Here is a 25,278-nt window from a genome sequence, read left to right as displayed (position 1 = left end):
GGTTAATCAATAATGGCCCTGGTGCGATAGTTCAGAGATTATCCTGGTTCAGGACACCAGGAGTTATCAGATTGGGTACAGACGAGGAACAACTGGGGAGAAAGGAGGCCATAGTGGAGATGGTTTACAGTTCACATGCTCCCCCCCGCCCCCCCCAACAACCACACAAAATCTTTGACAAAGTATATAAAAATAAATATTGGGTGCTTGTGATGGAGAGGCAAACATAATCATGAGCGATTTTAATCCACACATAACTTGGAAAAATCAGACTTGATTGAGGAATGTGTACAATACTTTTGAACTGGTTTCTTGAAGGACATGTTCTAGAATCATCCAGAGAGCAGGTTATACTAGACTTGGTATTTTTCAGTGTGACAGGATTGACCATTGATGTCAGAGCACAGGCACTCCTAGTTAGCAGTTACAAGTGGTTTGAAGTTTGAAAGAGAGCAGGTGTGTCTAAGACTAGTATTTTATACTTAAGTAAGGGCAACACTGTGGACATGAAAGCTGAGTTAGTTGAAATGAACTGCAATAACTAGGCCAGGGGATTGATCAACAGATAAAATGTTTAAAGGGATATTTCAGAATGCTTGGAATAATTAAATTCCGACAACAAAGAAAAATTCTAAGAGCATCCATAGCTAAGCAAAGAAGGTAAGAAAAGAACCAAACATTAGGATAAAGCATATCATTGAGAGTGGCCAGTCAGATGATTGGTCTAGATATGGATACAGTGGAGAATCAGCAGACATTTAATTAGGATAATGAATTTAGAGCATCAGAGGGAGCAAAATAGAAATGTAAACATGTAAGAGACTATACAGTTACTTAAAAACAAAAGGACTGTGTAAGGTAAGCATTGGTCTCCTAAAGCATAAGAATGGGGAATTAATAATAAATATTGAGGAAATTGTGGAACAAATATTTTGCTTCTGTTTTCATTACACATGACACACAAAACATCATTGTAAAAGCTGTACTCAGGAGTTGGGATAGAGAGAGGAACTTGGTGAAATTACAGACACTAAGCAAAAATGATGAAATTATGGGTGCGCAGGTTTTTGAGTTCTGACGGACTTCATCCTTGGGTCTTAAACAAAGCAATGGATGCATTGGTGATAGTTTTCCAAAATTCCTTATATTCAGGAAAGGTTTTATTGACTAGCTGGCAGAGAACAGAGAAAGACTTGTTCTGATTAGTGAGATGTGATGAGCAGAGTTCTCCAGGAATCTGAGCTGGTGCCTCAACCTTTTACAATTTATGTCCCTAACTGTGACGGGTAAAGAAGCAGATGCCCAAACTACCGAGCTTCCAAAGATACGGAGTCCCTTACAACGGCTTCAAGTGGAGCCCAACCCTACTAAAAATTAAACAAGAATTAGAGAAGTTTACTTACTAAAACAGACTGTTAAACTAAAATCTGAGCTATTAGCAGTCAACAGCACTATCAAACCTCTGAGACTGAAATGGAACAGTTTCTTATGCAAATTGAATGGGACTATGCAGCAACTTGACAAGTAAACAAAAGCAAATAAAGACTCCTGCGTCTCATGCCCCAAACCAGTCACTAACCAGCAGAGGTTCAAAGTGACTGTAAGGTAACAGAATGTAAACAAACACAACTGCTGCATGAAGAGGCAGAATAGTTAACAGCCCACAAGAATTGCTTTGAGTAAAACAGGAACACACATTTATAAAGGAAAGCTTCCAGATCATTTTCACAAGTTCTGTCTAGTGACAGCCAAAGTTTCTACACAACTGACACATCAAAGAGACACTCTGATGGGAAACAGTTGCCCTGATGGAAGAAAATGTTCCTCTTTAACTCAAAGTTCACTGTAAACTATTAGCTGGGGAAAACACTTTGTGCCAAACCTCAAGTGATGACCTTATCTTTTGAGTGAGAAAACAGGGATCTTCGTTGGTTTGCTGAAGTCTATCCTCCAAAACTTTGCCCTCATTAATGAGAAAGATCAGCTGCAGATTGTTTCTGATCTTTTGAAGAAGGAATTAGAAAGAAATTGTGGAAGATGATACAGAACGTAAACTTTCTACACTCTGCCTGTCCAAACTGTCAGATGTGATTAAGACTACTAGGGAGGTGACAGACTGTGCATGTATTATTACTGTTGACCAATCGTCCATCAAGTCAGCAGATCAGATACAGAACAGATTCACTACAGCTTAAGGAATCTCATAAATATTTTGCTTGTTTATGATTTTAAGACCTCAGGAATGGTTGGAGAGGTCTCCAGTTGAAATATAGGTTATGGAACGAGCAATTTGCACCCTGGGTGCAGAGAGGTATTGTCACTCACTCTACACTCAAGATAAACGTTGGTACAGCCAGCAATGCCTACGTGCATGAATAAAAGAAAGGCTCCCTCTCTCATTCCAGACCCACACCACTCACCAGGCAAAAACTGTTTTCTTCATGCCACCATGGGTTCTGTAGTGATTGTAATGAGGTCAGTCAGCTGGATATCACAGATTATGAGTTCCCTGATTGGGGGCTGTTAATCTGGTCCTATTAGGGAACCCTGGCTGGTTCTATTCACTCTGAGAGCTGGCTCTGAAGAGGCAATGATATAGTCAAGGACTCTCCACGTAAATAAAGGGTGACTTGGTGATGGTCTACCTGCCTCAGTGAAGATATTTCAGTTTCTTTTGCCAACCATGTCAGTTCTTAATGTTTCCGTCAATAGTAACAGGTTCTCTTTACTCACTCTGTCCCAACCCTTCATGGGTGAACATGGTGACAAAATCTCTCAACATTCTCTTCAAGAAGAACAGTTTCTCCAATCTCTCCACATGTTTGAGGTGCCCCAATTCTGGAAGCATTTCTGAGAATCTTTTGCACTCCCTTTCTGTCACCTTCTTACAGTGTGGTGCTCAGCACTAGACACAGTCCACCTGCTGAGGCTGAACCTGTGTTTTATACAGTTTTACCATCATTTCCTTGCTTTTGTACATTGTGACTGTATTTATAAATTCCATTTTGAACTGCTGGTCGCAAACTGCTCTGTCATCTTCAATGATTAGGGCACATATTTAGCCAGGCCCCTCTGCTCCTGGACATGCTTTTGAATTGTTGTTGTTTACATATACTCTTACCAGAAGATTCACTGCCATGATTTACCACACTCACACATCCATTACTGCTCACCTAGCTGTAATATTCATGATTCAACCAAGCCTATGCCAACCCCTTGTGGGATATAGGTAAAGTAATGTTACTTCTGCAATTATAATTACTGATACAAAGTAAATGAACTCACACCAGTGTGTAATTGTTTCAGCCAAGAGCTGAGTCATCAAGAATGGAAACTATGTGGAGGAAATGCATAATTGTTTTTGTATTAGCTAAAAATGTATGCAAGAAAGAAACGGGACTGCAAAACAATGGTAGATATTACAGGCGACTAGATAAGATGCTGTGAGGAGAGGCAGTTAAGCTAGATACTGCCTGTACAAACAGTAGGCATAAACATCTGTTTCCCACTTTTACAGAAATACAGGAACAAACCCCAATTAAAAGGGTCTTAACGATCTGTATGAGAGGGGCGGCACAGATGGAGGGAGTAGATAATGGTAAGGCAAGGATATGCCTAACAATAACCCACAGCAGGATGAGGTCAAACGGCCTTGTGAGGCCAGAAATAAGCATTTTGTCACAGACAAGGCCGGATAAGGCAAGAGATAAACAGGAGTAATGGGTACCGGTCTTAGGGAAGTGGAGGATGTAAACGGGGGTGGGGAGCAATGACATAAAAAAAATAGGAACCAAATTATATAAATATCAACTATTCGTTGAATTCTGTGTTTGTCCCTGCCTTGTGGACAGTGGACAGCACACTCGCTTGCAAGTGTGAAATAAATGACACTGCTGATTCAGATCTTGTCTCGGACTGAAATTATTGAAGTGTGTGCGCTTAGTTTCTCACAATTGGGGGCTCGTCCAGGATGTTCTTCCATCGCCGGGGGGAGTGGCTGGCCCTGGACACTGGGAAGATGCATCCCGTTCCCAATTGAGGAGCGGTCTCGTGTCCCGGTTTGGTCCGCTCCCTTGGGCGACTGGTACGAATCCCATAAGAGAGACATCTGAATCAGACAGTGAAAGGAGGTCGATAGAAAATACGGCAAAAAGGGGCCAGGCAACTCTGTGCACAGACCAAGGTAAGAAAATTGACTTTTAAGTATTGCTTTGGTGGCCGGGATTGAGTTTTAGTAGTTAATAAGGGACTAACAAAGGAACTCAAGATGGGTTGTACCGAGGGTAAGGAAAAAGCCTCCGGGACAACAAAAGAAGAACAAGGCAATGGAAATGGAGGCTGGGTCTCTTACAACATACCTCCAGAAAGTCTGTTGGGCAGGATGTTGTGGAATTGGAAAAATAATACTTGTACAAGAGAAAAAGATGATTAAATGTTGTTGCTTTGTATGGACTAAGGAATCCATTCTTCATCCTGCTGTCTTCTGGCCAAAGTACAGGTCGGACGAAGACTGGGTTTGTAAATATCTGAATTTATATGTCAATGTGTGAGAGAGAGAGACTGAAAAGAGCTGTACAGCTGGTAGAAAGTTTAACCCTTTGTGATTTGGTTTGAATGCACATTTGTTTGTTGGTGATTGAATGTTTGTGCTTTATTCCCTAGAGCTTGAGTTCCAGGACTGTTTTGAATCTGATTTTTATTATGGAAACTTAACATGATTTCTTTTAAGGTTAAGGATTCTATAGTGATTATGAAAAAAAAATGATGATAACTCCTGTTCTTTTTTACAGGTCATGACTGCCTTACTATCAGTTTCTAACTAATCTCTTTTGTCTTTACATTTAAGTGATTTATGGAGGACAGTTGAAGTTTCAGTTCAACATTAGATTGTAGTAAAAACAAAATTCTATGGTTAATATCTGTGACCTTGGATTCGGCCATTGTTCATGCATTAGCAGTTTTTTTTAAACTTGAATAGACAAATTCTTTTAAGCCAGCTCTGATTATTTCATGACCTATAATATTGTAATTGAGCAATGATTGGTCAGGACGACTTAAGAAAACTAATTTTGGATTTAAATTAAGGGACTAAAACTGGGTAATTACAGTGGATTTCAAAATTGGGAACTGTATGCATTTTACATTTTAAATATTAAATACTGAATAAATGAATGTAAATATATAAATATATTTACAAGTGAGGAACAGGCTTTAAAGTTAGTCAAGCATGAATTGATGAATTGGTATTTGAAGTTATGGGGAGCTAGAAATATTGCAATATTTCTTTAAAAAAGAAAAAAGGGAAGAACATAACGACTTATCCCGTTTGGGAGGTACCAATAGGGGACAAAGAGATTGGGTTTGTAAGTGCCCCCCCTCACCAGTGGGGAGGTCAGAACATTTAAAAAGGGAATGAAGGTCCTGGTTGAGGATCCGGTAGGGTTGTCTGAACAAATTGATCAATTCTTGGGGCCCAGTCTGTATACATGGGCTGAGTTAATGTCTATTTTGAATATACTATTTACTGGGGAAGAAAGGGGACTTATATGAGGAGCAGCCATTAAAATATGGGACAGGGAACACCCGATTGGACAGGGTGAGATGAAGTTTCCCCTCAGAGACCCCCAGTGGGAAAATCAAAACCCAGAGCATAGAGAAGAAATGAGGGAATTGAAAGACCTGATTCTAAAAAGAATAAGAGAGGCAGTTCCGAAGTCGCAGAATTTGACTAAAGCCTTTGAAGTTAGTCAGGAGAAAGATGAGACTCCTTCAGCTTTCTTGCAGAGATTAAGAGACTCAGTGCGGAAATATTCTGGAATGAACCCTGAGGACCCAGTGGCACAGGGTGTTTTGAAAGTACATCTTGTGATAAAGACATGGCCAGACATACAGAGAAAGATACAGAAGATAGAAGGGTGGAGTGAAAAACCATTAGATGAATTGTTAAGAGAGGCACAGAAAGTGTTTGTAAAGAGAGAGGATGAGAGACAAAAACAGAGGGTGAAAATGATGGTAGCTACTGTTGATGAGGTAGTTAAGAAAAGAATGGAGGAGAAAGTGAGGTCTGCAGATGCTGGAGATCAGAGCTGAAAATGTGTTGCTGGAAAAGCGCAGCAGGTCAGGCAGCATCCAAGGAACAGGAAATTCGACGTTTCGGCCATAGGGCCCTTCATCAGGAATGAGGAAAGTGTGTCCAGCAGGCTAAGATAAAAGGTAGGGAGGAGGGACTTGGGGGAGGGGCGATGGAGATGTGATAGGTGGAAGGAGGTCAAGGTGAGGGTGATAGGCCGGAGTGGGGTGGGGGCGGAGAGGTCAGGAAGAAGATTGCAGGTTAGGAAGGCGGTACTGAGTTCGAGGGATTCGACTGAGACAAGGTGGGGGGAGGGGAAATGAGGAAACTGGAGAAACCTGAGTTCATCCCTTGTGGTTGGAGGGTTCCCAGGCAGAAGATGAGGCGCTCTTCCTCCAACCATCGTGTTGTTATGGTCTGGCGATGGAGGAGTCCAAGGACCTGCATGTCCTTGGTGGAGTGGGAGAGGGAGTTAAAGTGTTGAGCCACGGGGTGGTTGGGTTGGTTGGTCCGGGTGTCCCAGAGATGTTCTCTGAAACGTTCCGCAAGTAGGCAGCCTGTCTCCCCAATATAGAGGAGGCCACATCGGGTACAGCGGATGCAATAGATGATGTGTGTGGAGGTGCAGGTGAATTTGTGGTGGATATGGAAGGATCTTTTGGGGCCTTGGAGAGAAGTAAGGGAGGAGGTGTGGGCGCAAGTTTTGCATTTCTTGCGGTTGCAGGGGAAGGTGCCGGGAGTGGAGGTTGGGTTGCTGGGGGGTGTGGACCTGATGAGGGAGTCACGGAGGTAGTGGTCTTTTCGAAACGCTGATAGGGGAGGGGAGTGAAATATATCCCTGGTGGTGGGGTCCGTTTGGAGGTGGCGGAAATGACGGCGGATGATACGCTTTATATGGAGGTTGGTGGGGTGGTAGGTGAGAACCAGTGGGGTTCTGTCCTGGTGGCGGTTGGAGGGGCGGGGCTCAAGGGCAGAGGAGCGGGAAGTGGAGGAGATGCGGTGGAGGGCATCGTCGATCACGTCTGGGGGGAATCTGCGGTCCTTGAAGAAGGAGGCCATCTGGGCTGTACGGTATTGGAACTGGTCCTCCTGGGAGCAGATGCGGCGGAGACGAAGGAATTGGGAATATGGGATGGAGTTTTTACAGGGGGCAGGGTGGGAGGAGGTGTAGTCTAGGTAGCTGTGGGAGTCAGTCGGTTTATAGTAGATGTCTGTGTTGATTCGGTCACCCGAGATAGAAATGGAAAGGTCTAGGAAGGGGAGGGAGGAGTCTGAGACAGTCCAGGTGAATTTGAGGTCGGGGTGGAAGGTGTTAGTAAAGTGGATGAACTGTTCAACCTCCTCGTGGGAGCACGAGACAGCGCCGATACAGTCATCGATGTAGCGGAGGAAAAGGTGGGGGGTGGTGCCAGTGTAGTTGCGGAAGATGGACTGTTCCACATATCCTATGAAGAGGCAGGCATAGCTAGGGCCCATGCGGGTGCCCATGGCAACTCCTTTGGTTTGGAGGAAGTGGGAGGATTGGAAAGAGAAGTTGTTCAGGGTGAGGACCAGTTCAGACAGTCGAAGGAGGGTGTCAGTGGAAGGGTACTGGTTAGTGCGGCGGGAAAGGAAGAAGCGGAGAGCTTTGAGTCCTTCGTGATGGGGGATAGAAAAGAATGGAACCAATGTTCAGCAACCAGAGCGGCGGGTGGCAGCATGTAGGACAGAGAGAAAAGGGGAGAGAGAGAGGACAAGGGGGAGCATTTGATAGAGGGTTCGAGTGACAGGGACAGAGATGGAGGTCTCCACAGGAAGGATGCTATTATTGTGGAAAGATAGGACATTTTAGGCGGGAGTGTCCTGATCTACAAAGGGAAGAAAGGGCAATTCCGCTTATGAATTTTGATGAAGAATAGAGGTGTCAGGGGTTTCTGCCTTCAGGGACCCACCAGGAACCCTTGATAATCTTAAAGGTGGGACCCTATAGGGAAGAGGTAGTCTTCCTAGTAGATACGAGGGCAGCACGGTCATCGCTGAATTTTAAACCAAAGAAAGTAGAAATGTCAACACGGTCGATTACTGTTTCCGGGGTAAAAGGGGAGGGATTTACTGTTCCAGTATTTGAACTTATGATGATAGAAGGTCCTAAGGATAGGGTCACAGGGGAATTGTTGTATATCCCTGATATAGGAAGTAACTCACAATGGAGAGACTTAATTATCCTCTTAGGACTGGAGATTGGAATTCAGGAAAAAGAATTAGTTGTACAAATGGTGATGTTGACAGAGGATGCGGAGAGAGAGATAGACCCTATTGTATGGGCTAGAGAAGGGAATCGTGGAAGACAACAGATCCCTCCCCTTGAAATAAATATTGTCTATGAGGGACAATATCCCATTTCCATAAAAGGTAAATGAGGACTGCAGCCAGTAATTAAGGGACTGATTAGGGATGGCTTGTTGGAGCCATGTATGTTTCCTTATAATACCCCAATCCTACCTGTGCAGAAATCTGATGGAACTTATCGATTGGGGCAGGATTTGAGAACATTAAATCGAATAGTACACATCAGACACCCAATGGTGTCAAACCCCTATACGTTATTAAGTAAGATCCCTCATGATTACAAATGGGTTAGTGTGATAGATTTAAAGGATGCCTTATGGGCTTGTCCCTTGGCGGAGGAAAGTAGGAATTTGTTCGCCTTTGAATGGGAAGATCCCAAAACAGGACGGAAACAGCAATACAAGTGGACCATGCTCCCCCAAAAGGTTACGGAATCCCTGAACCTATTTGGACAGATGTTAGAACAAATATTGGAGCATCCCCAAGGGGACAACCCTGTTGCAGTATGTAGACGACCTCTTAGTAACAGGAAAAAGAAGAGAAAGAGTAGTAGAAGTCACTAACAAATTATTGAATTTCCTGGGCCAGCAGGGCCTGCGATTATCGAAAAACAAATTACAATATGTGGAGCGAGAAGTGAAATACTGGGGACATTTAGTTAGTGAGGGAAAACGAAAGATAAGCACGGAACGGATAGAGGAAATAATGGGAATGCCGCTGCCCAGGACTAAACGGGAGTTACGTAAATTTTTGGGTGTAACGGGACACTGCAGACTGTGGATTGATTCCTATGCTCAAAAGACTAAGAAATTATATCTCAAACTATTGGAGGAGGAATCAAAATGTCTAAGTTGGGATGATGAGGAAAAAGATCTAGTTGAGGAACTCAAAAGAGATCTGATTCATGCCCCCGTGTTAGCCTTACCTTCTCGAGATAAACCTTTCCACCTCTTTGCTACTGTAGATAAGGGGGCGGCTTTGGGAGTATTAACCCAGAGGTGGGGAGGAATGAAACAGCCAGTAGCATATCTTTCGAAGCTATTGGATCCAGTATCCCGGGGGTGGCCTGAGTGTGTGCAGGCTGTGGCTGCCACTGCACTGTTGGTGGAGGAAAGCAGAAAGCTTACATTTGGGAGGGGGGGGGGGGCCCTAATAGTAAGCACCCCACACCAAGTGAGAATGATCCTAAACCAAAAAGCTGGGCGATGGTTGACAGACTCGCGGATTTTGAAATATGAGGCAATATTAATAGAAAAGGATGATCTAGTGTTGGTCACGGACAATTGTTTAAATCCAGCTGCCTTTCTTTGGAAAGGGGAAGGACAATCTCCTCAGAATCCAGGGCACGACTGCCTTGACATTATAGAATACCAAACTAAGGTCCACATGGACCTGAAAGATGTTCCACTTCATGCAGGGGCTAGACTTTTTATAGACGGATCATCCCGGGTGACTGAAGGGAAAAGACATAATGGGTATGCAGTTGTAGATGGGACAAAAGGTAGTGTGGTGCAGGCAGGAAAGTTGCCAAATGGGTGGTCAGCTCAGACCTGCGAACTCTATCCATTGGAAAGAGCCCTTAGGACGTTAGAAAATAAAGAAAGAACTGTATACACTGACTCCAAATATGCATTTGGTGTTGTGCACGCTTTCGGAAAGATATGGCAGGAAAGAGGACTGATCAATAGCCGGGGGAAGGAATTAGTACATGAAAAATTGATTAAATGGGTCTTGGAGTCCCTATTACTCTCCCGAGAAATAGCAGTAGTGCATGTAAATGGTCATCAGAAAGGAACCAGAAGTTAGGGGGAATGGATTAGCCGATGAAGTGGCTAGGGAAGCCTCCCTGAACCCACAAGAAGTGGTGATCCATTCCTAGGTACCTACTGTCCCAGATCCTCGGGAAGCTCCTACATTTACTGAAAGAGAAGAAAACGAATTGAATGATTTAGGGGCTGCAAAAACAGCAGATGGGCATTGGATGTTACCTGATGGAAGGGAAATGTTGAACAAAATGATGATGCGAGAAATTATGGCTGTCCTACACCAAGGCAGCCATTGGGGAGTACAAGCAATGTGTGATTTAGTTCTTAGGGAATATGGATGTAAAGGAATATATACAATTGCTAATCAAATATGTGAGGGATGCATAATATGCAGAAAGGTAAATAAAAATGTCTTGAGAAAACAGACCCCGGGAGGAAGAGACCCAGGATTAAGACCCTTCCAGAATATACAAGTAGATTATACTGAGCTACCCAGAGTAGGGAGACCTAAATATATGTTGGTCACAGTAGATCATTTATCTGGTTGGGTTGAGGCATACCCCCTAGCTACTGCTACTGCGAGTGGGGTGTCTAAAACAATATTGGAACACATAGTTCCCCAATATGGGCTAGTAAACCGTATAGATTCTGACCAAGGAACTCATTTTACCTCGAAAATGTTACAGGGGTAATGAAAGGGTTGGGAATTTCCTGGGAATTCCATACTCCATGGCACCCGCCATCATCAGGAAGGGTTGAGAGAATGAACCAAACACTCAAATGACAGCTCTCTAAATTGATAATAGAAACCAGACTTCCTTGGACCAAATGTTTACCTATAGCTCTCTTGTGAGTACGAACAGCCCCAAGGAAAGATTTGGGACTATCCCCTATGAAATCTCATTTGGATTACCTTATCTGGGAACGAATGGAGAATTGCCAATTCCCGAAACTAAAGAAGTATATGCTGGGCTTGTCCTCCTCTTTGTCTTTCCTCAGGAAACAGGGTTTATTGGCACAGTCTCCACCCCTTGAATTCACCGTTCGTCCCATCCAGCCAGGAGACTGGGTCTTAGTAAAATCATGGACAGAGATTAAATTGCAACCGGACTGGGAAGAGCCATATCAGGCTTTTTTGACCAAAACGGCAATAAGGACAGCGGAGAAAGGCTGGACGCACTACACTTGGATCAAAGGGCCAGTGGACTCTCCAGTTGAGGAAGAAGTCTGGACAGCCGAATCAACACAAGACCCGTTGAAACTCAGACTAAAGAGACTTTGAGTAACTGATTATACAGTGGCGACGCGAGCAAGGGGATTATTTCTGTAGGATTGTATATTAAGTCTTTTTGTGCTTCAGCATGATGTTTAGAGTACTGGGAATGCTTAGAGTTATGATACTAGCCCTCTTGTATTGGGATTTTGTCAAATATCATTTTCATATGTATTATTAACGGTTCCTGAGTCTGATAATCGACAAGTAATATTCGTTGATGCATGCAGCTTAGTAAATTGTGGGGATGTAGATAATCAGAGACAGTACCACAGCTCAGAGATACATCTTAAGTCCTATGGGGATGACCTCGGGGATGGTACTTGGTATAATGGTCTCGTCACATTACACCGGACCCCCTTCCGACCAGCTCGCGATTGTCCCGATAAAAAGTGTAACCCAATATACCTGACAATAAAGAAAACCACATGGCATGAAGCAATTCTGGGGGGAGGGGGGCACCTCTGAGATACAATTAAATGAAACATTTGGGATAGAAATGAAAGCAAATGGGAAGGATTTCTCGGGCTGTTGTTTTCGAATTAGCGTAGGACAGGGAAAATGGGTGGAACTACTGGATAATGAGATACAACCTTTCACCCCTCCCGCTGATCCTAAAGTAGTAAAAATTATAGAGATAAAGGACTTGAAACAGACCATCGAAATAGAAACTGGATATGGGGATGCAGATGCCTGGGTTGAATGGGTAAAGTATACTGTAAAAAATCTGAACAAAAGCAATTGCTTATGCATGTGCCTCCGCTCGGCCAGTGGCCCAGGTGGTTCCCTTTCTGCTCGGGTGGAAGTGAGACAGGAAAGGCATGAAATGTATGATAGCCCTGTATCAGGATGAGACTGCATGGAATGTTAGGAATTGTACCTCCCTATCTCTGAGGTTCCCTCCCTTGGAGAAGAAAGATGCAAAAGATCCCCCCACATTTTCCGCCGCAGTTGGAAATCACATGTCAGCTCTCTTTTGGTGGGTAACAATTAATAAAAATGTAGATTGGATAAATTACATTTTCTATAATCAACAGCGATTTATAAATTATACAAGAGATGCGGTTAAAGGAATATCAGAACATCTTGATGCGACAAATAGGATAGTATGGGAGAACAGAACGGCCCTTGATATAATTTTAGCAGAAAAAGTGTGTGTGTGATGTTAGGAGGAAGCTGTTGTACCTTTATTCCTAATAGCACTGTGCCTGATGGTTCAATTACTCGGGCCTTAAGGGGGTTGACTACCTTAGCAGAGGGACTGGCTGAGAATTCAGGAGTAGACACATCTCTCACGGAATGGGCTTGAATCCTGGTTTGGAAGGTGGAAGGGGGTGGTAGTTTCCATCCTTACTTCCCTGATAGTAGTAGTCGGGGTATTGGTGGCCATTGGCTGTTGTATCATACCCTATATACGAGGGCTCACCCAAAGACTGATTGAGACAGCCTTAATGAAACAGATGCCCCTAAAGGGGAATCAAGCAGAGGAACTTCATCGACTAAATAATGAGGGGATGAGTGAGACCAAGATGGGTGAAATCTCCAGTAGGATGCTTGCGAATTTCGGGGCGATGCTTAAAAGAAAAATGCAGAAGGTAACAAATGGTAATTAAAGAAAAAGGGGAAATTGTAGGATATAGGTAAAGTAATGTTACTTCTGCAATTATAATTACTGATACAAAGTAAATGAACTCACACCAGTGTGTAATTGTTTCAGCCAAGAGCTGAGTCATCAAGAATGGAAACTATGTGGAGGAAATACATAATTGTTTTTTTTTGCATTAGCTAAAAATGTATGCAAGAAAGAAACGGGACTGCAAAACAATGGTAGATATTACAAGCGACTAGATAAGATGCTGTGAGGAGAGGCAGTTTGTACGCCTGTACAAACAGTAGGTATAAACATCTGTTACCCACATTTACAGAAACAAACCCCAATTAAAAGGGTCTTAACGATCTGTATGAGAGGGGCGGCACAGATGGAGGGAGTAGATAATGGTAAGGAAAGGATGTGCCTAACAATAACCCACAGCAGGATGAGGTCAAATAGCCTTGTGAGGTCAGAAATAAGCATTTTGTCACAGACAAGGTCGGATAAGGCAAGAGATAAACAGGAGTAATGGGTACCGGTCTTAGGGAAGTGGAGGATGTAAATGGGGGGAGCAATGAAATAAAAAAAATATAGGAACCAAATTATATAAATATCGAGTATTCGTTGAATTTGGTGTGTGTTTGTCCCTGCCTTGTGGACAGTGGACATCACACCCGCTTGCAAGTGTGAAATAAATGACACAACTGATTCAGATCTTGTCTCGGACTGAAATTATTGAAGTGTGTGAGTTTAGTTTCTCACACCCTCTTTCTGCTCCCCCTCTCTTTGCCCCCTGAAAACAGTCTCATGCTTTTCAGCTCTGATCAAGTGGCAAATGTTTTCTTTTCATTAGAATGGTACCCTTGGTTTTATACTGTCTTTAGCTACCTTTCTACCATGCTGCCTAGAAGCTTGGTCAATACTGATGGATTTGTCTTCCACTATTTCCAACTAATACACTGAGCACTGCTGACAGAAGGCATGCTATTGTTGTTTAAAAAAAGTTCCATGATGTCCTCTTCTATCACACTGTTATATTGTTGAAGGCTGGTACACATGAAGCAAAGCCTTGTCTTCAGAAGGGCCTACATGGGGCCTGCTGGCTTGGATTTCTGAAGAACAGGAAGTAAAGGTCTTCATTGTCACCTTACAAAGACAGCAATGCTCCGAACCTTCTTTGAGGAACACTTTGCAAGCCTGTAACCTCCACTATCTAGAAGATCGAGGCTAGCAGATGATTGGGAATGCCACCGCTTGTAAGGACTCCTCCAAGCTACACACCGCTCTGATTCATAAATACATCACCATACCTTCATCATAACTAGTCAAAATCCTGAAATTCCCTCTTTGACAGCAATGTGGAGTACCTACACAACATGAACTGCAGCGGATCAAGATGGTAGCTCACCACCACCTTCTCCAGGGCAACTAGGGATGGGCAATAAGTGCTAGCCCAGCCAGTGATGCCATTCCATGAACAAGTAGAAAGGAAAGGCTACGGAAAACAAGGTCGGGGATGTTTTTTGACTGAGGTGACTGAGGACATGTTGCCTATGATGAAGCAAAAGCAGATTACAGAAGTGGCTAAAGTGCCTGAAGGAAGTTTCAATATTGGTGAGAGATTTAAACATAAAAACGAGAATTTTATCTTTCAGGGAATGGGAGCCTAAAAGCCAATATTGAGACATATAAAATAGGAGCAGCAGTCGACCATTCGGCCCATCGATTCTGTTCCACCATTCAATGTGATCTTGACGGAATGTCCCTGTTCCCACTTTATTCCCATCATTTGATCCCTTTAGCCCTAAAAACTATATATAATTCCTTGAAAACATTCAGTGGTAGAGAATTCCAAAGGCTCACCACTGCATGGGTGAAGACATTTCTCATTTAAATCCAAATGGCCATCCTTAGACTATGACCCGTGTTTGTGGACTCCCTAGGCATTGTGAAATATTGCCTGTAGAGGTCACTTTTAACCTTACAATGTGCAACAGCAGCATGGAGATATGTTATATTACGTGTCGAACTATAATGGTTTACCACAGGATAGAGTCAGGTCACTCTTAATAGGTTTCATATTTTCCTTTTCTCAATAATTAACAGTGCTGAAAACTGAATATTGTCATCAACAGCTCTTTAAATACCACCATTAAAAATAACACGTTATTCCTCTTGACAAAACCCTTCAATCTGCTAAATAGCTACAACAGGGACTTGCATTCGTGCAATATCTTGGAATTTGGACACATTTTGTTTTTTTTGAGGTAGAAATCATCTGGCAACAGATCCTAATTAGAAATTCCTAGGGAAAATGTTTGCCTGAATGACTGTAAATGCATTGCTGTTAACAATTACAAATTCTAAATGCCTGTGTCTTTGAATAAGATTAACATCATTTTTTAACAATTCAGTACGGGATGTGAGCATCACTGATGAGACATTTTCTACCCGTCCCAAAATGACCTTGAACTGATTAGCTGTCTAGACTATTTCAGAGAGCATTAGGAATCAACCACTCAGTCACCAGACCAGCTAAAAACAGCAGATTTATTTTCCTAAAGGGACATTCACAAACCTGGTGCCATTTCAACAATGATCAAAAGTGGTTAAAATGAGTATTTTTTTAAAATTCCAGATCTTATTGAATTCAAATGCCATTATCTATGCTGGGATTTGAACCCGTGTCCCCCAGAGTATTAGGGCTGGGGTGTATATGGGATTACAAACATGTTGCCATTATCATTACGCCACTGTTCTCCCCATTGCCAATCGCTATAATTTAAAGGACAGTAATTAATTGCAACCACTTGTATCTTATAATGACTTTAACAAAGCAAAAAGTCCCACACCAGTTCATGTTCTGAAATTTCACTCAGGCGGTAAGACTAGGTATCACAAAGTAAATGAGTTTTGGTTCCTTCCAGCAAAGTATTGATCTTTGTAGAATTGTTCATGGGCATTGTTTTAAAATGCCTAAGTCAGCAAATGATGTGTATAATTCCTAGCTAATCTTGTCTTCATCAATCTCAGATATTACACTGGACTGAATGCAATGCCACTTTACATTTGCAGAAATATGTGTCTCAGACTTTATTCTGAAGATCCTGATTATTTAAATATTCAGTTATTGTCAAGTTTTTAAATGTTTCACAATTAGATTAATTCACTTGAGCTTACAGCCATTAAATTGGTTAGAGTTATAATTTGTGTTGTGTTTACTTAGATTGTCAATTTTTGTTGGGAAACCGCAGTTGTGCGTGCTGTAAAACATGATGTTAGGTTTTCATTTGGACATAATCCATTATGCCACAAGGGTCACACAGATTAAGAGGACAGCCTGTATTCCTTATCTACCTGATGCCTTTTTGTTTCACATTTTGGGCTGGAAAACGTTTGATAGTCTCTTACATCAGTTAGATGATAGACAAAACCTATCACCCACATCATGTACTGGCAGATGAGGTTGACAAAGGTGACACTGTCATTGTGGATGTTGAAAATCTTTTTGGAATCTTCAAAAAAATGTTTGGGATTGACTGATTTTGGAGTTGGAAGCCTTCACTGTTTGAGCTGTGAGCAACTTTTTGGTGACAGTGCACCCCATTCCACTTGGTATCCTTCCCAAAGGCACAACTGCCATGGAACCCACTCTGCCCTCTACTGGTTGGTCACCATCCTACCAGGGGTCCGTTAAATGGCCAGAACATATTTTATTTGGACTGGAGGAATCAAGGGAGGGTTGCAGGAGGTGTTGGGCCATGTACCTTCTGGGTCTACTTTCCTGACCTTATGAATGCAGTGAACTCAACCCCCTTCCTACGTCTGTGATCCTTGCCACAGCCAATAATGGGAACATGAAACAAACAAAAAGAACAGAAAGCGCTGGAGAAACTCAACAGGTCTGGCAACATCAGTGAAGAGAGAAAACAAAGTTAGTATTTCAGGTCCAGTGACCTTTCTTCAGAACAGAGAATATGATTCTGAAGAAGGATTCTGATGAAGAGTTATTGGATTCAAAACATTAATTCCATTTTCTTTCTTTCATGCCTGACCTGCTGAGTTTTTCCAGCAACTTCTGTTTTTGTTTCTTTCAGAATTCCAATCTCTGGAGTTCTTTGCTTTATAATAATGGGTATGTTTCACTTTCCCATTATAAGCTAGCTTTGGAGTTTTGTTGCCCAGACAGAAATGATGACATTGAGTCAAAATCACAGAGTCATTCAGCACAGAAACAGACCCTTCGGTCCAGCCAGTCCATGCCAAACATAATCCCAAACTAAACTAGCCCCACCTGCCTGTTCCTGGCCCATCTCCCTCCAAACATTTCTTATTCGTGTACTTATTTAAATAGTTTTTAATTGTTGTAACTGTACCCACATCCATCACTTCCTCTGGAAGTTTATTCCATGCACGAACCACTCTCTGTAAAAAAAAAATTGCTCCTCATCTAAATTTTAAATCTCTCTTCTCTCACCTTAAAAATATACCCCCAGCCTTAAATTCCCCATCCTGGGAAAAACACACCGACCGTTTACCTTATCTATACTCGTCATGATTTTATAAAGCTCTATAAGGTCACCTCTCCACCTCCAACGCTCCAATGAAATAAAGTTCCAGCCTATCCAGCCTTTCTTTCTAACTCAAACCTTGTATACATGGCAACATCCTGCTAACTCCCTTCTCAACCCTTCCTAGCTTAATAACATCCTTCCACAACTGGGCACTCCAGAAGAAGCCTCACCAACATCCTGTACAATCTCAACGTAACATCCCAACTCCTCTTCTCAAAAGACTGAGCAATGAAGGTAAGTGTGCTAAATGCCTTTTTTACTGCTATCTATATGTGACACAAACTTCAAAGAATTATGTACCTGAACTCCTAGGTCCCTCTAATGCTTGATTGAATGTTTACATCCCAAACATTCCATGGGGGACCTAGTCCTATTGATAGAATTTAAAGATGTTTTTCACACTGAATCCCAAAGTACTATTCTCCTGCTCACATTTACGGGGATTTATCAATACCTTTTTAGACAGGGATATAATTGTAATAATATATATAATAATAAGATCAAATGGAAGAAAAATCTACCATTTATGTAGCAGTTCTACACCGAAGTCTTTCAGATACCTAGTATGTTTGATGAGCTTCCCCTCCTGGAAAGGCGTTTCTTGTACAGTGTGTGAACCACCTTAGCACTGCCGAAATGTTTGAATCTGCCCTTGACATTATTGTAGTACCATTCCAAAGACTGGGTCCTCAGGAGCCTACAGGAACAAGAACAACTATTGTCAACTTTGTAAACACTAAGCACAGAACACATTTAATCCAGTGAAGAAAGCTCTAATGCTAAAAAAATACACATTTTGGTCTTATAATGTATAGAGGCACACATGGCTAAAATGCGAGGGCTATTCATGGAAAATAACCCAGCTTATATTTGTACCTCACCCTGGAAAAATGGTGTGTTAATGTTAAAATAAGGAAGGTGACACTCAATTCAAGTGCAAAGATTTTGAGAGCTGCATTTTCGTTATACGGCTACTTTGCCTTGAGAAGAGTTCACCTTTAATGAGTCCATGTGGGTGTACGATGTTGTAATGCCACCTGGCAGTTACTCTGCTGTGGGACAGTAGGTCACAAAAAAGGTCAGCTGGGTTTGCTGGACTATCTGTTTCATAATTTGTCATGTTACTTGAAGAGTCATCTAGACTCAAAATGTCAGCTTGCTCCCTCTCTCCATGGATACTGCCTGACCCACTGTGATTCCCAACATTTTTTTATTTTCAGTACAGATTCCAGCATTTACAGTATTCTGCTCCTACCTTCTCTAGCATCCCTTTCTGAATACTTTCTCCATCTAAATTAAACTTTCCCAGGGAACAAAATGTCTGACACAGATTCGGTTGCAATCTTCAAATCACAGTCATAAATTTCATTACACACGAATCAGTACAATGTTATGCAAAGTTTACAGTCCATATTTTTCTTCCAACTCAACTATTAAATGACATGTGGCAACGGAAGACTGGGATCTGAATGCTGCTCAGTTGTAAGAGTTGTGTAATCTTGATATGTGGCGATAAACAAGGGATTTTTCTTAAAAAAAAACTGAATCTCAGTCCGGTTATTGTGTAACAATCATTATGCCAAAGGAAATCAACGTCTGGAAACTGGTTTGTGTTATCACGGGGATTGTGCCTTAAGGTTTTACTGGAGACATGGCATTCCCTAGCTCTGCTGGTAGTGTGTAGTCTGTAATAGCTTCCCCCTTACCCAAGGGTGACTACTGTCCAACTCCTCTAACCCTCATCAAATGTTTTTATTAACATAACCGCAGGTAAGACCTTTCCCTGTTAAACACATCGCTCACACACGCATCCCTTTCTTCACAGTTTCTTGTTTCTGACTGCTGCTGTCAGAGATAATAATGTGCAATATATCTCTATTTTTGTTAGTATTTCCACTCTCACCATATTTACAGAAACGTTTAAATGCACCACTTGCAGTTGGGCTATTGCGTGCTGCTGTTGCCAATAATACAATCACCTTTTATAATACAAACACATTTTTACAATCATAAAAGCAATGGTTTCCTTTTGCATACTGAATAAAAGTCATGGCGCAGACTGGCAGTATACAATTGCCGTTGATCTATGAAGAGAGATTATAGAGTTAATACCCCGTTCAAATGCATAGCAATGTCTCTCATTGCTTGCCTGCTGCTCTATCCCTATTTGCAGTCATCAGCCTCAGATGTGCAGTTGAGCAACAAGACTCATGACTGAAACCAAACACAGGGACTAAGGATGACCATCAAGAGAGAGCAGAAGGTTAATGTAATGCAATGTTGCAATGGGAAAGAACTATTTTCTGTGGCTTTGAAGACCTTTTATGAATTAATGTACGCAGTGCAGCAATGTAGGAGAATATGCCTGAGTTAGCACGTTGTTGTAATATTGAACAGATCCCCGATAGATGACAATAGTTAGATGGTATCCTGACATTTGATGGTCCAGCACAAGAAGTCTCCAGTTAGTCAGCAGGTTGTCTAATAGCAAGCAGAAAGCTAGTCAGACTCTTAATGAACCAGGAGAAAGTGAGGACTGCAGATGCTGAAGATCAGAGTCAAAAAGTGTGTTGCTGGAAAAGCACAGCAGGTCAGGCAGCATCCGAGGAGCAGGAAAGTCGACGTTTCAGGCCTAAGCCAAATATTCCTGATGAAGGGCTTATGCCCGAAACATCTATTCTCCTGCTCCTCAGATGTTGCCTGACCTGCTGTGCTTTTCCAGCACCACACTTTTTGACTCTTAATGAACCAGCGAAGCATGTACATAAAATAATAGTATCTTAAGCGAGTGTATAAGCGTGACAGTACGAATCTTGTGCTGCAGTGGTAGTGTCCCTGCCTCTGAGCCAGATGGCCCAGGTCTGGGTCCGACATGCATAAATGGATTAATTAAAATAACTACAATTAAACTGTATATGTTATTCTGGGATGTCATATTAATACACAGTGAGTTGTGAATAATCTTCCAGATGTCTGTCTCAATATGAACCTGACTCTCTATGAGATATGATGCATGGGCTAACACATAGAAAATCACAGGATGCACACCACAGTGGTAGCAAGAGGTCACATTAGTAGAAACTTTGCTCACAGTATCTGTGAGGAGAATCTGTGAGGGAAAGAGAGAACGAATAAAGAAAAGAAAAGAACCCCCTGCCTCCAACACTCCCCACAGTTCCACTGACATGATTAAAGCCATTGTTTTACTTAATGTTTTGGATGATGCACCTGGCTAGGCCATAGGAACATCTCAGAAATCCCAACTGTAGATGAACGAGGTCTATTCCACGCTGAGGTACCCAAATTCTTGAATGGGTGATGGTGCAGGGATATATCCTTGTTGAACATACATTAATTGCTTTTCTCTGCAGAGAACAAAGAACACAGAATCACACAACACAGAATGGGCCCTTTGGCCCACAATGTTGTGCTCAACATGACACCACATCAAACTAATTCCTTCTGCCTGCCTTTGGTCCATATCCCTCCATTCCTTGCATATCCATGTGCTTATCTAAAAGCCCCTGAACCACCCCTAATGTAGCTGCCTCCACCACCAGCCCTGCCAACACGTTCCAGACTCCTACCACTCTCTGTGTAAAAAGGTTTGCCCCTTACATCTCCATTGTAGTTTCCCCTCTCACATTAAAGATGTGCCTCCTAGTTTTAGACATTTCAACTCTGGGAAAAAGATTCTGACTGTCAACCCTATCTACGAATCTGATAACCTGTATAAACATCTATCAAGTCTCCCCTCAGCCTGAAAACAACCTGAGTTTTTGTAACCTCCCCTTATTATTGCTCAGAGAGGTTTTTTTTCAATTGTGTCTTGGGGTGTGGACTACTCTTGCAAGGCCAGCTCTTGACCCCAGCGAAGTAAACAGCTAATGAAGTCGTTACAGAGGGCAACTGAGAGTCAATCACATTGCTGTGAGCCTGGAATCACATATAGGCCAGGCTGGGTAAAGGTGGCAGATTCCCATTCCTAATGGAGGCACTGTCTTGGGTGGATAGGTTGAGTCGATTGGAATTTAAAAAAATACAAGGCAACCTTATTGAAACATACAAGGATCTTAGGGGACTTGACAGAGTGGATGTGGAAATGCTGCCTCTCCTTGTTGGACAGTCTAGAAACCAGAATAAGAGGGGGGGGGTTACATAAATCTGTGAAACTCTTAACTACAGAGGAGGTTCAAGGCCTGGATACTCACAGCTGAGATGGACATATTTTTAATCAGTAATGGAATCAAGCATAATGAGGGAAAGGCAGGAAAGTAGAGTTAAGGGTTATCAGATCAGCCATGATCTTGTTGAATGGCAAAGTTGATGGCTGAATGGTCCACCTCTGCTCTTATGTGTTAAGGACTAAAAGACATAATTAAAGAAAATGGGTTTTTACAGCAAACAAGGATAGCTTTGCAGCGTGCAGTTTTTAATTTGAGATTTGTTGATTGAATTTAAACTCCACAAGCAGCCACAGTGAGATTTGAACCCACACCCACAGACACCTTGGTCACTGGCTTACAGTGACATTCCCTGCGCCCCACCCCACAACTCTTCGAACCACACTCAGTAATCACACTAGTCCTAGATCCATCAAGCTCTCGTCAGCCATGATCAGCCCTGCCCTTCTGGGACTTACCCTTTGCTAGTGAGGTAGGTGGTTCCAGAGGGAAATCTCCCCTTAGTCCTGAGGACCCGTTTGTGTTGGCGATCCCTAGGCACCGAGTCTGAGATCGGGCCCACGCAGGAAAACGTGCTCTCCTGAAGTTGAAAGGAAGCAGGCTCCCCGATCACCGAGGCAAAATGCAGGATTCTGTGTTCCGTGCTCTCAGATGCTCAGTCAACTGTGATGTGCAGATAAACAGAGAGGCTCTGCTTCACCAGGCGTGCTTTGTAAGAGGAGCAGCTCTCATGGGACTACTTGCAGCAACAGGCCTCATAACAAAATGCAGGAACGATGCTCTTTAGCAAGCACAAGATCCACATTAGAGCTGTGGTTTGAGTAAGACTATAAATTGTTACTTTCACGTACCACTGTTTAAATGGTGCATAAAATTAGTTCAAAATTTTAAAACATACCCAAAATTATATTGTAATTTCATCCCATTATCTTCCCTTAATGGGTTTTTATTTCAGACTCACATAGGAAATACATTAAGAATATATCAGGACTCCAAATAAAATTATGAAGTTGAATTATGGAATGCAGAAAGGTTTTATCCTGATTTGTAAGCATCACAGCTACAATGGAAAGCAGAAATGAATAGATACTGCTTGCTTTAAAGGAACAGGCAGAACTATGGGATTAAAAGCCGACCTCAGAAGGCCTTTAGATTGTCAGAGAAAGTGAAAATTGAAGAAGAAATGCCTGAGACAGGAAAGTTATCACAGGGAGTCAGGTTTAACCTCAACAGAGTGAGGATTTCTGGGGGAAAACAGCCCATCTCAATTAGCTGGGGGAGATAGTGGCTTTATAGTAATGTCATTAAGCTAAAACTTCAGATTAATGCTGTGGGCTGAAATCAAACCTGATTCCTGAACAAGGGCTTATGCCCAAAACGTTGAATCTCCTGCTCCTTGGATGCTGCCTGACCTGCTGCGCTTTTCCAGCGACACATTTTCAGCTCTGATCTCCAGCATCTGCAGCCCTCACTTTCTCCACCTAGAATTTGTTGCCTAGTTTTGGTGATTGAGGTAGGAACCCTCAATTCTTTTAAACAGTATGGGGATCTGTTCCTGAACCGGCAAAGTTATGGACGAGGTGCTAGAAAGTGGGATTAGAACGGAGAGCTAGATTGTTCAGCCAGAATGGCCTATCTCTGTGCTTTAACTTTCTGTGGTTCATTCAAGGGCATTGCAATGGAGAAGGAAACACTGGTCTTGCCAATGTCCCAAAGATTATTTTTAAAGTTGCAGGTTAGGCTCAACACCTCATGTCAAAAGTCCCTGGTTCAAATTCTATGCCAGGTTTTAAACATTCTAAGAATGAAATTGAAGCATACGAGTGATGATCCTAGAACTTGTTTAGCCGTTATACCGACAAGCCAATCAGAAAACTCGACTGATGAATGCTAAACGATGCTCCCTAGCATCAGGCACATGAAAATACCAGCACCGCCAAGCCACACACCATCCTGACTTGGAAATCAATCAAACGTTCCTTCAGTATTGCTGCAACTTCCTCGCTAATAATATTTATAGGCCTTACACCATGCGGACTGCAGACAGTCAAGAAGGCAGCTCACCACCCCCTGGTTCTCCAGGATAACCAGAGGTTGGGAAATCAACACAGGCCTAGCTAGTGGTACTCATATCCCCAAACGAAGAACACCAGAAGTTTAGATGTAAACTGAAACTACAAATATAAGAAATGTAAGTTTAAAGATGAGTAGGGGGTTCTGAAATATAGTTGACTAGGTGATGCCAATGAGACACTTTGACTAACGGCCTGATGGGAAAATAGGTTCACAACATCCTGGCACCATAAGGTAAGTTACTTCACAGCACAAGCAAGAGGATCACTTTATGCCATTTTTGAGCAGGATACAACAACTCAGTGTTGTAAACCTTTCTTTAATACTAAGGACTAAGGTACTTTAGTCCAATTTGCAGTTGTCACTAAAATAGATGAGAAAGTAAGTCGCAAGGAAGAAATAATAAATTTACAAATGGGTATGGATAAGTCAGTTGAATGGGCCAACATTTGGCAAATGCAGTTTAATGTTAACAAGTGTGAGGGTTATTAGAAGAATAAAAAACAAACTTATTATTTAAATGGAGAGAAACTTCAAATGCTCCGGTGCAGAAGGATCTGGACATCCTTCTGCATGAATCACAAAAAAATAGTTTTGCATGTACAGCAGGTAATAAGGAAGGCAAACAGAACTTTGGCACTCATTGCTGAAAGAATGGAGCATAGAAGTAGGGTAGTGTTGTGGCAACTGTACATGGCACTGATGAAACCACATCATGGGGCACTGCATACAACTGTTTTTTCCTAGGCTTGGGGAAGGGTGTAATTGCAATGGAGGCAGTTCAGAAAATATTCACTGGACTAATTCCAGAGATGAGAGGCTTTTCTTATGAAGAGAGACTGAGCTGTTCAGGCCCAGACTCACTCAAGTTTAGAACAATGAGTGGGCCTTGAATTGAGGTGTGTAAGACACCGATGAAAACTGACAAAGTAGACGTGGAGCAGATGTTCCCCCACATGGGGCAATGTGGAATGACAGGTCAGAGTTTTAGGATAAGGGGTGGTGGCAGACCTAAAACAGAGATGAGAAGGAATGACTTTTGTCAAAGGGCCATGAATCACAACCTCGGAATGCAGTGGATGCCAGGGCACGGAGTAAATTTAAGGAGGAGATAGATTCGTAATTAGTAACAGTTTAAAGGGTTATGGGGAGCAGGCAAGGGAGTGGATTTGAGGCCAAGAAGAGATTAAATGGTGGAGCAGGATTGAGGGCTGAATTGGCCATCTCTCTACCAAATACTCAGTTTCAAAAAGGCAGGCTTTGTTCCTGTGTGACTGAGGATCATGCCAAATCCTCAGCAAAGCTTGTGAAAACAAAAAGCTTTTGAAAAAAAAATAACCAACTCATTGTGGGTTAAATGTATTTTAGGAGCAGGCTCCTCATGAAGAAGCATCTGGTACCCAGCTTGGCTGGCACGGT

The 25,278-nt window shown here is 42.4% G+C and overlaps 1 protein-coding gene across 1 annotated transcript in view; it reads right to left on the bottom strand.

Moving 5' to 3' along the window:
• The window catches only part of LOC132832192 (rab effector MyRIP-like), a 378,098-nt gene that overhangs the window by 96,166 nt on the left and 256,654 nt on the right, over positions 1 to 25,278 (bottom strand). The window contains exon 4 of the mRNA XM_060849963.1: positions 18,163 to 18,299. Within this exon, the coding sequence (XP_060705946.1) occupies positions 18,163 to 18,299 (137 nt within the window). The remainder of the gene's footprint in view (positions 1 to 18,162; positions 18,300 to 25,278) is intronic.

Source organism: Hemiscyllium ocellatum, chromosome 34 (genome assembly GCF_020745735.1).
Source record: "Hemiscyllium ocellatum isolate sHemOce1 chromosome 34, sHemOce1.pat.X.cur, whole genome shotgun sequence".
NCBI classification, from domain to species: domain Eukaryota; kingdom Metazoa; phylum Chordata; class Chondrichthyes; order Orectolobiformes; family Hemiscylliidae; genus Hemiscyllium; species Hemiscyllium ocellatum.
The sequence above is the reverse complement of the archived record's forward strand: the minus strand, read 5'-3'. Positions and strand labels throughout refer to the sequence as shown.